A 16,181-nucleotide genomic window follows, 5' to 3' on the forward strand; every position below is an offset into this window, starting at 1 on the left:
TTTTCTTCAAAGCGTTTGAAAAGGTTTGCCAAGACGGGTGGAAGAGCTATAAAGATGACTGCTATCAAGTGAATGACCAGATTGTGACCTGGCAGAATGCCCGTGCCCAGTGCCTGCGCCAGACCAGTGACTTGGCCTCCATCAACAGCCAGGATCAACAGGACTTTGTGTTCTCACTCATGTCAGAAGGTGAGTGATTACAATTCACAACAGACCCCTGAAGATCCGGGGTAGACTAGGTCTTCAGCAACCCATGCTTTCCACTTGCTCGCGACTATGCTTGTCTTAAGAGGCGACTAACAGGATGGGGTGGTCAGGCTCACTGACTTGGTTGATGCATGTCATCGGTCCCAATTGCGTGGATCCCTGAATTGTCTGGTCAAACTCTATTATTTGCAGACCGCCGTCATATAGCTGGAATATTGCTGAGTGAGGCGTTAAACAACAAACCAACCGACCAACAATGCACAACACCGATGGTCAATAGTGTAAGAAACAGGAGTTTTGAGTCTGGACAGGTACACCAATGCATATATGGTCATTGGATTATCGCTATTGAGAATCTTGCAATTTCATTGGTTAGTGTGTACCACGTGACAAAACAATACAATTCAATGTAGCCCCCGAAATCCCGTGACTGACCCAGACCTCAAATATTGACTCGTCACATGAACAGTATTGACCTGTCACGTGATGAATATTGACTCGTCTGCTAGCAAACAAGATGGGGTCTGGTACAATCATTTCACGGTCGCATCTAAGTCACTGTTCTAAATCGGGAGGCTTCATAAACCTTAAAGTGAATTTCTGTATAAGAAACTGAATGGCTACTTTTGACAAGGTCAATATGAAAAAAAAGCCAAGGCCCCTTGGACCCAAGCCCTTCGGCTGTCTGACTTGGACCCATGCCCTTCGGCTGTCTGACTTGGACCTAAGCCCTTCGGCTGTCTGACTTGGACCCAACCCCTTCGGCTGTCTGACTTGGACCCAAGCCCTTCGGCTGTCTCACTTGGACCCAACCCCTTCGACTGTCTAATTTGGACCCAAGCCCTTCGGCTGTCTGACGTGGACCCAAGCCCTTCGGTTGTATGACTGGACCTTGGCCTGCAGTCTCGGTCTGGCTCAGATCACCTCAAGGGTTGAGTCAACAGGTTTTTTTCGCATCTAAGTCACTGTTCTAAATCGGGAGGCTTCATAAACCTTAAAGTGAATTTCTGTATAAGAAACTGAATGGCTACTTTTGACAAGGTCAATATGAAAAAAAAGCCAAGGCCCCTTGGACCCAAGCCCTTCGGCTGTCTGACTTGGACCCATGCCCTTCGGCTGTCTGACTTGGACCTAAGCCCTTCGGCTGTCTGACTTGGACCCAACCCCTTCGGCTGTCTGACTTGGACCCAAGCCCTTCGGCTGTCTCACTTGGACCCAACCCCTTCGACTGTCTAATTTGGACCCAAGCCCTTCGGCTGTCTGACGTGGACCCAAGCCCTTCGGTTGTATGACTGGACCTTGGCCTGCAGTCTCGGTCTGGCTCAGATCACCTCAAGGGTTGAGTCAACAGGTTTTTGTTTTCGTATATTGACCTCATCAAGAGTAATTATTTGTAGAATAGTATGAATGACAGGAGTAATTAAGTCTAGACAGCTACACCAGTGGTCAAGAGGGTAATAACTAAGCTTGATCCAAGTTATAGAAACCAGTGGTCAATAGTGTGAGCAACTGATGAGTAATTAAGTCTGGACTACCAATTTAGGGATTTATTCTGCCGTCCTCAACTTGTCACAGAAATGGTGGATGTGGAGGTGAGGTGAAATGGGGTTTAACATTGCCCCCAGGATTATTGCTCTTATATAGTGACGTGCATGTGGGTGCTTGTTTTAGTCCAAACTGATCCCGATTTATAGTGCTAGCTCACTGAGATACCATGCCACAGTTTAGCATGAATACCCCACTCAGACACAGTACTGACCGGTTGTTGTTTTAGCCCCTTAATGTTGAGCGCCAGAGAGGGTAACAACAAGTACCATCTTTTAATGTCTTTTGGTATGATGCAGCTGGGGATAGAACCCCCGTCCCCAGACGGACGCTCTACCACTCTACCACTAGACCACGGAGACGGTCTGGTGGACATGGAAGTTGCAGGTCATGTCAAAAGTTCACGTAAATTTGAAAAAATAACTTTTTATATTTCATTACATGTACAGATATTACATTGAGAAGATATTCTGATGTGTGATATGTTTAATATATTGATGACCTACAGCCAAGGATGACATGTGGCTCGGTCTCAATGACCTTCAGGAAAACATGTTTTACGAGTGGTCAAATCAGCGTCCGGTCATGTACACCAACTGGAACGCCAATGAGCCTAGCAACCAGCCTGGTCGCTATGAAGACTGTGTTGTGCTCAAGTTCCAGGTAAGGAGATTTTTCAGCTAACCTCATATGAATGGTATATGGCAACTAAAGACACCATAACTAATAGTATATCCACAGAATGAACAAGGGGGATGAGTTCTTTTGATATACAACTTCTTTAGTACAAGGAAGGTGATGTTTTTGTGTAGATACTAACACTGGTATCAAGCAAGTCATGTGCTGTGTTAGTGGTGTTAGTAGGGGCAGTCGGGTAGCGTAATGGTTAAAACGTTCGCTCATCATGCCGAAGACCCGGGTTTGATTCCCGACATGGGTACAATGTGTGAAGCCTATTCCTGGTGTCCCCCGCTGTGATAATAAAAGTGGTGTAAAACCATGCTCACTCACTCATTCACTAGAGGATTTCTACACTGAAACGAATCGTCGCATTCATTGTAATAAAGAACGAAGTTGTATATCAATAGAATTATCTCTCTTGTTCATCATAACAACTTCTAAACGCCACCTAAAGAAGTTAAGTGCAAAATATCGCAAAGTTTTGTTTTCAGCAGAATTAGTTTACAATTCATTGCGATAAGATATCCGAGAATCCAGATAAGTCAATCAAATACTTTTCTTGCCTGTGAATCCGGTCACTGGCTGCCATATTCAAACTTTGAGGTTTGATCCAGTTTTTAGATGAGCAAAGTTTCAACACAAGTAAACATTAGAGATGAATGTTGAACACTTTCCATTTTTCCACTCAGGTTTATTGTATTTAACATAGAAAATGTGTCTGAAAGTTTTCTAGCATTTGTAATATGGCTGCCATGTTGAAAAGACACCATGGGTTACCTCCCTTGTCTAGTGATTACAAGGTGTACGGTGATTTGAGTGTGATAATAATGTACCTTGTAATTTGAAGGTACCACTGAAATGTCAAGGCAATGGCGCCAATAAAGAATTACATCCCTTTAAAGAAGAGTTACCATTCTTTTCGCGCATGTCAAATAAAACTCTAAACACCCAAGAATCTGAGTGCAGCATTGATATTTGCGTACGCCTTGAAATCTGGTGTTGCGTCTGGATCTGTTAGTAATGTCAGGATAATATTTGTTTCATCCTGGTAGATATCAATTTGCTTAGACACAAAGATAAAACTGGAAGATCAACCAGTGTGTTTGGGATCACAAATTTACTTAATTTAACTGTTTGAATGACTAATACCAATAAGCTTTACACATACCAGGATATTTCCAATGCAATGTGATGAATGATGATATATGATCTGTGTGACAGACCGCTGGATGGCAGGACGAGAACTGTGGCAACAGTTACAAGTACATATGTATGGCGCCCAAGATGCCCACGACTATACCCACCATTGCACCCGTAGTCAACGGATGTGAGCAGGTTGGTGACTGTGCCCTGTAGTAATAAGTCCACGACCACCGACACCTCCCTTCCCTCCACCATCACCAGGGAGACCACAACACCTCCCTTCTCACCATCATCACCAGGGAGACCACAACACCTCCCTTCCCACCACCATCACCAGGGAGACCACCACCACCTCCCTTCTCTCCACCATCACCAGGGAGACCACAACACCTCCCTTCTCACCACCACCACCACCTCCCTTCTCACCACCATCACCAGGGAGACCACCACCACCTCCCTTTTCTCCACCATCACCAAGGAGACCACCACTACCTCCCTTCTCACCACCATCACCAGGGAGACCACCACTACCTCCTTCTCACCACCATCACCAGGAAGACCACCACCACCTCCTTCTCACCACCATCACCAGGGAGACCACCACTACCTCCTCACCACCATCACCAGGGAGACCACCACTACCTCCCTTCTCACCACCATCACCAGGGAGACCACAACTACCTCCATTCTCTCCACCAGCACCTCCCTTCTCTCCACCATCACCAGGGAGACCACCACTACCTCCATTCTCTCCACCACCACCTCCCTTCTCTCCACCATCACCAGGGAGACCACCACTACCTCCATTCTCTCCACCACCACCTCCTTCTCACCACCATCACCAGGGAGACCACCACCACCTCCATTCTCTCCACCATCACCAGGGCGACCACCACCACCTCAATTCTCTCCACCATCACCAGGGAGACCACCACTACCTCCATTCTCTCCACCACCACCTCCCTTCTCACCACCATCACCAGGGAGACCACCACCACCTCCCTTCTCTCCACCATCACCAGGGAGACCACCACCACCCCCATTCTCTCCACCATCACCTACCTTCTCTCCACCCTCCACCATCACCAGGGAGACCACCACTACCTCCATTCTCTCCACCACCACCTCCCTTCTCACCACCATCACCAGGGAGACCACCACCACCTCCCACATTAAGCTTACACACGATGATGTAGCTGAAGTTCTGTTCAACTCTGCATTAACCAATATAGACGAGGAGATCAATCCCATAACTCCCCATTACTTGTCCCCCTGTGATGAATCTGATGTGGCATCCATCTTCAGGGCTGGGATGGATATCGGTGGTCCTGCTACATGTATGTACGAGAGGCGAGGTCTTGGGAAGATGCAGCACATGCTTGTGAATCATTTGGAGCATCCTTGGTCCGGATTGATGACAGGTGACCTACCACAGTCTCTATCTTGATCCATATGATAATTGTCTCATAATGGATTTAAGAATTAAATTAATTGGTGTGAAAAAGGAGCAGATGTGTTCTAAGAAGTAGAATCACAAGAGTTTTTTATACCTGATTAGAGAGTTCTATGTCAGCATTCAACAAAGATCTATATTCATATTTATCGTCAAAACTGGCTTCCACAGGAGATGTCGTTCAATCTCACCAAGCAATATCTCCTAGGAGATATCCCAACAATGAAATTCCATCACAATCATTTGCAGACAATTAACATCACAAATCACTGCTACTGAAGCTGGTTAGATATAATTTTTACACTCAAAACACTGGTTGTTGCTGTTTACAAACTGGATAGTTGGGAGGAAGATTTTGGACTTTCATTATTTACCTTTAGGCTACAAGAGTGCTAGAATACTCACATATATCAACTGTGTTGATACAGCTGATATCAATAGACACTCAGACGAGGTTCTTTGCATATCACTCTCTATCACTAGTATTCACTACCAATACAAGCATTTGTCATCCTTGAATGGTATTTATAAACTGATCTAAAAGAGAGAATAGGGTTTTACAATACTTTAAGCAATATTCCTGAAATATAAAAAATATTCCTAATTAGCTTCACAAATTGTTCCCTTGTGGGAATGAAACTCAGTTCTTCATCTTTCACCACTTAACCATGACTGTTCATCAAATAATATCAGTGACCATCTCGCTATGTAAAGAAGCTTTTAGCCTACCAGAAATGGGGAGTTCAATGTCAGAATGGAGACCATTGATACCCTGAGCATTAAGTGCATTTCTTCCAAAAATACAAATGTCAGTTGTATCTGAAACATGCAAAAATTCAAAAGTTCATAAAGGGATACCTTTTTTGCATCACACAGGACTTACAATCTAACTTATTTGTGTCAATTCTCATTTTGAATGTGTATAAGTAAAAACGTGATAATATCAGTCCAGTTGACACTTATGTTCATTTGAGCAGTTATTTACATTATATGTAAACTCAAACTGAATTTCTTTAAAATAATAGTAATAATAATAATAGTGATTTGTAATGTTTACGTTGCACTATATTTCCACACAACACAGGGGCATTCTCAAAGTGTATTATTGTTATTATTATATTATATTGGCACTTTGAGAATGCCTTTGTGTTGTGTGGAAATATAGTGCAACGTAAACATTATTATTATTATTGTTATTATTGTTATAATTAAAGGTATATGGAAGGTGCCAAGGTCATGTTAAATGTGAAGGTCAGTCACACATTCTGTTGACACTTTGGTGATGTGAATTTGCCGTTCTATGTGGAGACAAGCTGGTTTTCTTAGATGAGTTAGTGAGTGAGTGAGTATGGTTTTACGCCGCTTTTAGCAATATTCCAGCAATTTCATGGCGGGGGACACCAGAAATGGGCTTCACACATTGTACCCATGTCGGGAATCAAACCGGGGTCTTCGGCATGACAAGCGAACGTTTTCTTAGATGAACTTAGTTATGATTGTATATTTAAAGGTATGAGCAAGCGTACCTGGCAAGCTCTCTGGGGTCCAAGAAGAACCAGGTGTGGACGGACGTCCGTGACACTGGGAAGTCAGGGGAGTACAAGTACAGTGATGGTGTCACGCATGTATCTGTAACCAACTGGGCACAGAACAAACCAGGTCAGTTCAGTCGATGTGGCCTCAATATGTCCTCAGAGGTGTCACCATCGGAAACAGTTCTCTCTTGTACCCATGGCAGAACAGTACAACTGCAGGAAACAGTTCTGTCTTGTACCCATGGCAGAGTAGTACAACTGCAGGAAACAGTTCTGTCTTGTACCCGTGGCAGAGCAGTACAGCTGCAGGAAACAGTTATGTCTTGTACCCATGGCAGAGTAGTACAACTGCAGGAAACAGTTCTGTCTTGTACCCATGGCAGAGTAGTACAGCTGCAGGAAACAGTTCTGTCTTGTACCCGTGGCAGAGCAGTACAGCTGCAGGAAACAGTTATGTCTTGTACCCATGGCAGAGCAGTACAGCTGCAGGAAACAGTTCTGTCTTGTACCCATGGCAGAGCAGTACAGCTGCAGGAAACAGTTCTGTTTTGTCCCCATTGCAGAGCAGTACAGCTGCAGGAAACAGTTCTGTCTTGTACCCATGTCAGAGCAGTACAGCTGCAGGAAACAGTTTTGTCTTGTACCCATGGTCGAGCAGTACAGCTGCAGGAAACACATCTGTCTTGTACCCATGGTCGAGCAGTACAACTGTGGGTAATATATCTGTCTTGTACCCATGGCAGAACAGTACAACTGCAGGAAACAGTTCTGTCTTGTACCCATGGCAGAGCAGTACGACTGCAGGAAACAGTTCTGTCTTGTACCCATGGCAGAGCAGTACAGCTGCAGGAAACAGTTCTGTCTTGTACCCATGGCAGAGCAGTACAACTGCAGGAAACACATCTGTCTTGTACCCATGGCAGAGCAGTACAGCTGCAGGAAACAGTTCTGTCTTGTACCCATGGCAGAGCAGTACAGCTGCAGGAAACAGTTCTGTCTTGTACCCATGGCAGAGCAGTACAGCTGCAGGAAACACATCTGTCTTGTACCCATGGCAGAACAGTACAACTGCAGGAAACAGTTCTGTCTTGTACCCATGGCAGAGCAGTACAGCTGCAGGAAACAGTTCTGTCTTGTACCCATGGCAGAGCAGTACAGCTGCAGGAAACACATCTGTCTTGTACCCATGGCAGAGCAGTACAGCTGCAGGAAACAGTTCTGTCTTGTACCCATGGCAGAGCAGTACAACTGCAGGAAACACATCTGTCTTGTACCTACGGCAGAACAGTAGCACTGCAGGATTTCAGATTGGTTCTTTCTGGGATATTTTTCAAATTTGGTCAGGGTAAAATGTCTTTCTTTTTAAAATGTCTTGTGTCTCCAGTAAAATCACAGAACTGTTTTGTGCCACTTTTAGCTCATCTTGCTGAAAGTCAAAAGAGCTTACATCATGGCCTGTTTGGGTAGTGACCAGTGTAAACATCTCGTCAGAAACCACTCGACCAATGATGGTGAAAATTCATATTCTTGTTCCCATGAATGAAGACACCCGCATGTTTTCAGGAGGTTCGAATCGAATCATCGATATGAATGGCAGCCAGAGTGCAATGGAACTATTTTTGTAATATTCAAACAAATAACAGTAAGATGCTCTTGTTGCCATCGAAAGCAATAAGATGCTTTTATAGCATTAGAATTAATGGCAATATTGCGTTCTTTTACCCATCGAAAAGCAATAGTGTGTTCTTTTACCCATCGAATAGCAATAGGATGCTCTTATACCCATTGAAAAGCAATAAATGCTCTTGTTGTCATTGAATAGCAATAAGATGCTCTTATTGCCATCGAATAGCAATAAGATGCTCTTGTTACCATCAAATACAATAAGATGCTTATGTAGCATCAGAATTAATGGCAATAGTATGTTCTTTTACCCATCAAAAAGCAATAGTATGTTCTTTTACCCATTGAATAGCAATAACACGCTCTTAAACCTATAGAATAGCAATAAGATGCTCTTGTACACAAAGAGTATCTTCAGAATTGCCTCTATTAAACCTGTATTTTATAACATATACATTTTGTCTCCTATATTTGTTTTCCCCAGATGAGAACGGTCACTGTGTTGTTTTGGGCAGTGGAGTGAATGCTGGCCTATGGTACAACACGTTCTGCAACTCCACCCTCGCTGCCATATGTGAGCGTATGCGAGTGGGGTACACGGCCCCAGCTACCCTTCCTCCCACCCCACCCACAATACCCTGTCCGGCAGGCTGGGTGGATGGGGGAACCTACTGCTATCAGGTGAGTGAGAGGGTGCATGGCTAATTCTCGTTAGTGTCATTCCACAGTATATACTGCATAAAGCTCTACATCAAATAATTGCCTCCTTCCCCTCTGGCTATGAGATAAATGCTTTTCAATTTGCACCATACAGAGTTGTACCCACAACCTTTTTCCAAACCAGCCTAGTTTTGTATGCTGCCTATTTTCGTGTGACCTGTCTCATGGTAAGATGGATTGAGCATCCACTCAGAGCATCCAAGAGTGGGAGGTTCATTACTGATCCCCGACAGGGTCATACCAAACATGCTAAATGAAGAAACTTGTTACCCTGCCTGGCGCTCAGTAACACACACACACACACACACACACACACACACACACACACACACACACACACCTCATGAGTGAGTGAGTGAGTATGGTTGGTTTTACGCCGCTTTTAGCAATATTCCAGCAATATCACGGCAGGGGACACCAGAAATGGGCTTCACATATTGTACCCATGTCGGGAATCGAACCTGGGTCTTCGGCGTGACGAGCGAACACTTTAACCACTAGACCACAGAGGGATATGAGAATCAAGATTTGTTGCTTTTTGTAGCAACTGATGTGCACATTTCTCTGAGGTGGCAACATCTGTAGAAATCATGCCAGCATTAAAAAAACAGACAATATTTTGATATGACTGTGTAAGTTTGTTTTTCAAATAATCATAGCGTTTTTCGGCAAGATAGGGCCAACTGAAAAAAATGGTTTCCATTGGGGTCATTTTTAGACATATATGCAAATATATAAGGTCATGTAGGAATTACTATCAGTCTTTATATACAAACATGGCTCGCTGACTTGGTTGATGCATGTCATCGTATCCCAATTGCGTGGATCGATGCTCATGATGATTATTTACAGACCACCGTCATAAAGCTGGAATATTGCTGAGTGAGGCGTGCGGCCAAACAAACAAACAAAACACATACAACGTTGCCCTTGATGATAGAGTCAGAACTAACCTTCAGGCACCTGGGATACTGGGATAGTTGTTATCATAGTAATCGAAATAATTGTCTAAGATACTAAAAATCGGTGTTTAAGAAGTAGCTGAGGCAACATTGGAGACATAAATTGCAAAGAAATGTTAGCGAGGAAACAAACGGGATCAGCTTCTAGTTCCGTGCTTGTGGAACTTTTCTGCAAAGGGCCTTTTCCCAAATTTAGTACAGTTGTACTGAGGCAAAATGTTTTACCTTGTCTTTTTGTTGATGTTTTGGACATTTGACGATGTAACATTATGACAGCCCTGGCACTCTAAACAAACGTTGATCACTAGTTTCACTTTAAATGTTTACAGATTTTGATTTTAGGAAATGCAGAAGATTATTTATTTTTATAAAACAATTGTTTTTAATCCCAATGATCCCAAATATTTGTAATTGGTGTAAATTGGATTAACATCTCTGCATGTTTACATAAAGTAAAAAAATAGGCCACTAACTTTATAAATGAGTGTAAACAGTATTTTGTGTTAATGATTGAATAGCAGTCTGTGAAGTAATTGTTGTTGATGAATTTATTTATAAGAATTGACTCCCATTTGTTATTGCATATATGGATTTATGAACGCTAGTTTTTATGTTTATACCTCTACAAATGCATTATTGTGACTCTATTGTACAAGGTAGGGGCAGTGGGGTAGCCTACTGAAGGTCCGGGTTCACTCACTCACTCACTCCTGGCTCACTCACTCACTCACTCACTCACTCACTCACTCACTCTGAACTCACTCCAAACTCTCTCACTCACTCACCCATTCACTCACTCACTCACACACCCACCTACACATTCACTCACTCACTCACTCCGCACTCACCCACTCACTCACACACCCACCCACCCCCACATTCACTCACTCATTCACTCACTCACTCACTCACTCTTGTACCAGGTGAACAACCACCCTATCAACCTGCAGCTGTCCTGGCAAGACTCCCAGATGGACTGTCAACGCCAGAAGGCTCACCTTGCCAGCTTCCATAACGCCTCAACCCTGGACTACGTCTGGAGGAACTATCTTATGTGAGTTAACTCCACTTCTTCACATCAATTGAATGAAATAGCAAAGCCCATTTAACAAAGAAATCGTCATGCTATTCACCATATGAAGGTACAGGAGGTACTGTTGTCATAGCTCTATGATTGCTTTGAGGAACAGGTCCCAGTCTGTCCAGAAGGATCTTGCATGTTGTGAGTTGTGTGCCTTGTGTTGTAAACTGGTACTGTGCAATGAAATTCTTCCTCTTATTGTAACTGCATGTATCAGATAGATCACACTAAAAAAATGACAGAAGTACAACAACAAAAAAGGGAAAAGTTTTTGTTTTTCAATTCAATATGTTGTATCTTTTAAACACTTGGTCCAGTGCCACTCAGCTTCATTTCACAAGAAGCTGTTGTAATCACCTCGCTGTTGCTCAACCGCACAGACCAACCCAATCACTCCACCGCAGTCTGGTGGCAGTCTGACCTTGTTGGCCTATTGGTAGTATGACCTTGTTGGCCTGTTGGCTGTCTGACCTTGTTGGCCTATTGGTAGTCTGACCTTGTTGGCCTATTGGTAGTATGACCTTGTTAGCCTATTTGTAGTATGACCTTGTTGGCCTATTGGTAGTATGACCTTGTTGGCCTATTGGTAGTATGTCCTTGTTGGCCTATTGGCTGTCTGACCTTGTTGGCCTATTGGCTGTCTGACCTTGTTGGCCTATTGGTAGTATGACCTTGTTGGCCTATTGGTAGTATGTCCTTGTTGGCCTATTGGTAGTATGTCCTTGTTGGCCTATTGGCAGTCTGACCTTGGTGGTCTATTGGCTGTCTGACCTTGTTGGCCTATTGGTAGTCTGACCTTGTTGGCCTATTGGTAGTATGACCTTGTTGGCCTATTGGTAGTATGACCTTGTTGGCCTATTGGTAGTCTGACCTTGTTGGCCTATTGGTAGTCTGACCTTGTTGGCCTATTGGTAGTCTGACCTTGATGGCCTATTGGTAGTCTGACCTTGATGGCCTATTGGTAGTCTCACCTTGATGGCCTATTTGTAGTCTGACCTTGTTGGCCTATTGGCAGTCTGACCTTGATGGCCTATTAGTAGTCTGACCTTGATGGCCTATTGGTAGTCTGACCTTGTTGGCCTATTGGCAGTCTCACCTTGATGGCCTATTTGTAGTCTCACCTTGATGGCCTATTTGTAGTCTCACCTTGTTGGCCTATTGGTAGTCTCACCTTTATGGCCTATTGGTAGTCTTACCTTGTTGGCTTATTGGTAGTCTGACCTTGTTGGCCTATTGGTAGTCTCACCTTTATGGCCTATTGGTAGTCTTACCTTGTTGGCTTATTGGTAGTCTCACTTTGATGGCCTAGTGGTAATCTCACCTTGTTGGCTTATTGGTAGTCTGACCTTGATGGCCTATTGGTAGTCTCACCTTGATGGCCTATTGGTAGTCTTACCTTGATGGCCTATTGGTAGTCTCACCTTGTTGGCCTATTGGCAGTCTGACCTTGATGGCCTATTAGTAGTCTGACCTTGATGGCCTATTGGTAGTCTGACCTTGTTGGCCTATTGGCAGTCTCACCTTGATGGCCTATTTGTAGTCTCACCTTGATGGCCTATTTGTAGTCTCACCTTGTTGGCCTATTGGTAGTCTCACCTTTATGGCCTATTGGTAGTCTTACCTTGTTGGCTTATTGGTAGTCTCACTTTGATGGCCTAGTGGTAATCTCACCTTGTTGGCTTATTTGTAGTCTGACCCTGTTGCAGAAAGTCAAACCTGATTTGAGTCAAACAAGTGAGCTTGTACCCTTGTGGTGTGGGTGAGGCCAATTGTTTTCACTGTTTTCACTAGAGTGTTTACTTTGATACAGAGTAATGGACCAAAGTCTCATCTTGGGTTTCTAAGTATTATATCAATACTGTCTCAGTATGCTAGTGATAACTGGTCAGAGGTCCCTGGATATGTTAAGTCAGATCAGCTTATGGTGTCTTTATTATGGTTACCCATCTTGCAGACAGCTTGCTCATAGAAAAAGTGTCAGTTAAGATGGACTGTGTGGCCAAGTTGTCTAAGGCGCCAACTTTCGCTGTGCAGAGTTGCGTCTTTTGGGCACGCCAGAAAACTATGATTGTGGGTTTGAATCCCAGTTCGCCCCGATTATGTTTCTAGATTTGTCAGCACCATACCCCTGCTCGTGGGTTTCACCAAAGTGGTAAACGTCTGAGACCTGCATCACTTTGGACTTTCCTCAAATTTTAAGCTGACACTCCCTGATATAACTGGAATACTGTTAAAAGCGGCGTTAAACCCAACTCACTCACTCACTCACTCCAATATGCTGAATTGTGCTGCATAGGCCACCTATGATCATCTGGTGATAGCCACCATTAGAGTTTCAGATGTGGCATGTTTCAGGACGACCAGACCTTGAGTCATCTAGGTTATTTCTGACTCACTTGAATTAGAGATGATATTCTGCATACATCAGTTGAACCTCAGATTACACACAACATGCTGGCCACAATCTTTTCAATTTTTGCAGAGTAGTATCCCTTAGTCAGCTAGGGATCTGCTACTATTCACCCTGATTAGGATCCCCAATTGGTCTGTCAGCACTGTGCTTGTACTTATGGGTTCCATCACAGTGGTATAAAACAACACATAGGATTTTCTCCCCTTCCATGATATGACTAAAATACTGTTCAGAACAGCATTAATTCCAAGTCACTCTTTTGATGGAACACCCAAGAAGATCTGGCGTAGAACAGGTCTTCAGCAATCCCTGCTTGCCGTAAAAGGCAACTAGGCTTGTCGTAAGAGGATTGGTGTTAATCACTGGATTGTGTGGTCCAGACTGGATTATTTACAGACCGCTGTCATACAGCTGGAATATTGCTGAGTGTGGCGTTAAACAAACCAAACTTGGTCAAAACACCATTGGCCACTGCCAACATTGTATTAACGTTCACAAATTGCCTTGAAGGTATCAAATTAACAAGGACAAACAGTGGAACATCAAAGTTCCCACACAAATAAGACGGGAAATGGTTGGGGGCCCTAAGGAACCATTAATTATCTAAACTGTTTAGAATATGATCATGAAGAAGGAAACGACTACTACTTCAGCTCCATACAGTAGACTGCTGACTGGTAATATACAAGAACAAAGCTTGGTACTTTCAAACCGAAAACTTTATCCAAAGATGTCAGACAGAACCTGATTCCTATTATTTTTTTACAGAGGCGAGACTGACCACTTCTGGGTTGGTCTGAGTGTGATGGACGCAGGGGGAGCCCATGAAGGTAAGTCCTTCCCAGGGTAGCAGGCCAAACGTTCCCCACCCAGGTCAGAGTGTGGAGAGTCTGACCTGCTCCTTGGGGTAGCAGGCCAAACGTTCCCCACCCAGGTCAGATTGTGGAGAGTCTGACCTGCTCCTTGGGGTAGCAGGCTCCACCTGCTCGACCCACATTGGGTGGGGTTGGCAGTATGAGAGAGGCTGACCCCATTCTCTTGGGGTAACAGGCACCACCTTCCCGACCCACATTGGGTGGGGTTGGGGTGGCAGTAAGGGAGAGGCTGACCTTGACAGGCTTGTTGTTCACCACTCGAGAAATTGAAATTGAAATTTGAAGCCTCATTAGGGTAGCAGTTCAAAAGTTTGATGTCAGATAAAATATTATTGTTTTAAGTTATCTATCATTCAGGATTTGTTCAGTTCATGTCTCTAATGGACATAGTTCAGCTCTAATCATCATTTGTCATTAGCCCCATGTAAATGGATATTTTTAAAGTACATGAAACATGTCCCCAGTATATAGGATATGGCCAGTGTAATGGACACCTACCGTATTTATTTGATGTCACTGGTGGATCCAGTGGGGTGTCACCTTACATGTCAACCTATGTTTTTTCAACCTCAGTAAGTCATCAAAATGGTCACTGTGTCATCTTTAAGAAACACCAATTACCATCCTGTACATGTATGCATGTGACCATGGAAAGAAAACCCATCAGGTGAAACAAAACGCAAATGGACCGTTTACCTCTGATTTCCCTGGAGGCATTAATGTTGCTACATAGAGACGATTGACGTTATTAACAACCAGTATGTTTAGGAACACAAGGAAGAGTCATGATAATGAGATGTTCTAGTTTCAAAGACGTTAAAACATTTGTCAGGAGCAGTGTTTGAAATAAAATAAAATGCTGGGCTGCAATCAGGACCCCTAGACTTTAGAAGCTGCAGACCCTGACGAAACTCTTCAGGCCCTCATTCTATACGTGCAGCTTATTGTGACAAATGGGCAGGCACTATTTCGAACACTGATTGTAAGTGTTTACCACTTCAGAAAAACACATCAGCATGATGCTGACTCACGACCATCCCATCCTGGCACAACTAAGGGACATAACTCAAAACAGAGATTACAGTGCCTTATACATGTTATACAGCCCATGCCTGGAATATAATCAGGTAACCATGGTTACTGTACTCAACTCATGCTGCTGGAGTGAAAAAATGGACGCATTCATTGAAATACTCTGAACACTATGCTGAATTTTCGATATTTTTCTATATCTAGATGAAGATGAACTAATTTAATCCCAGGTCAGCTTATTGACACCTGATTCAGCTGATCCTTGTTAAAGTTTATCATGCTGCGAGAACAGATAATTGCAAGAAACATGATATGAATTTTATGGGAAAGTATGACCTGACTGATTTATCTGCAGTCTGGAAGACAATAAAGGAACTGGATGCACACATATCAAATTAAATCTTCCAATGGCTTCAGCGATATGCAGTAGTCACATAGGGTATATGTCTATATGACCAGATTTAGATTTTTGGCCAGGGCACATTTTTGTAAACAATGTGAGCTGGCGTCACTATGGATAATAATTCAATTTTTTCACAGCATGATGTGGGAGGAAAGGCGAAATGGATTGATTGTAGGCAGTGTCTGAAATACAGAAATACAAGGAAAATACCAGGCTGCCCTCATTTAAGAAAATGCCTCTTATTGTGACCCAAAAATTGACACGTAAATTTAAATCTAGGCCAAAAGGACCCATGCAAAGTTGAAACTACTGGCCCGATGCGAGATCTACCTGCCACCAGCCTACGGGCAGGCACGTATGTCAAACACCGGTCAGTAGTAAGGTTATAAATGTTATTCAGGAGAACATCATGAGGTCATCTGGTTTCAGAACCTTGATTCGTCATGAGATGTTGCTCATGATATCAGCCACTAGTTTGTGTTGCCTAAACTCAATTATTTACAGTAAT

General features: G+C 43.5%; 1 protein-coding gene across 1 annotated transcript in view; it reads left to right on the forward strand.

The window, feature by feature from the left end:
- LOC124117485 overlaps positions 1-16,181 on the forward strand; it is a 113,501-nt gene that overhangs the window by 58,176 nt on the left and 39,144 nt on the right. The window contains exons 30-37 of the mRNA XM_046479401.2: positions 13-189; positions 2,261-2,415; positions 3,655-3,768; positions 4,882-4,997; positions 6,540-6,688; positions 8,672-8,868; positions 10,793-10,923; positions 14,132-14,193. Coding sequence (XP_046335357.2) covers positions 13-189; positions 2,261-2,415; positions 3,655-3,768; positions 4,882-4,997; positions 6,540-6,688; positions 8,672-8,868; positions 10,793-10,923; positions 14,132-14,193 — 1,101 coding nt within the window. The remainder of the gene's footprint in view (positions 1-12; positions 190-2,260; positions 2,416-3,654; positions 3,769-4,881; positions 4,998-6,539; positions 6,689-8,671; positions 8,869-10,792; positions 10,924-14,131; positions 14,194-16,181) is intronic.

This window comes from Haliotis rufescens, unplaced genomic scaffold, assembly GCF_023055435.1.
Source record: "Haliotis rufescens isolate VD_foot unplaced genomic scaffold, xgHalRufe1.0.p SCAF_7, whole genome shotgun sequence".
Classification (NCBI taxonomy): domain Eukaryota; kingdom Metazoa; phylum Mollusca; class Gastropoda; order Lepetellida; family Haliotidae; genus Haliotis; species Haliotis rufescens.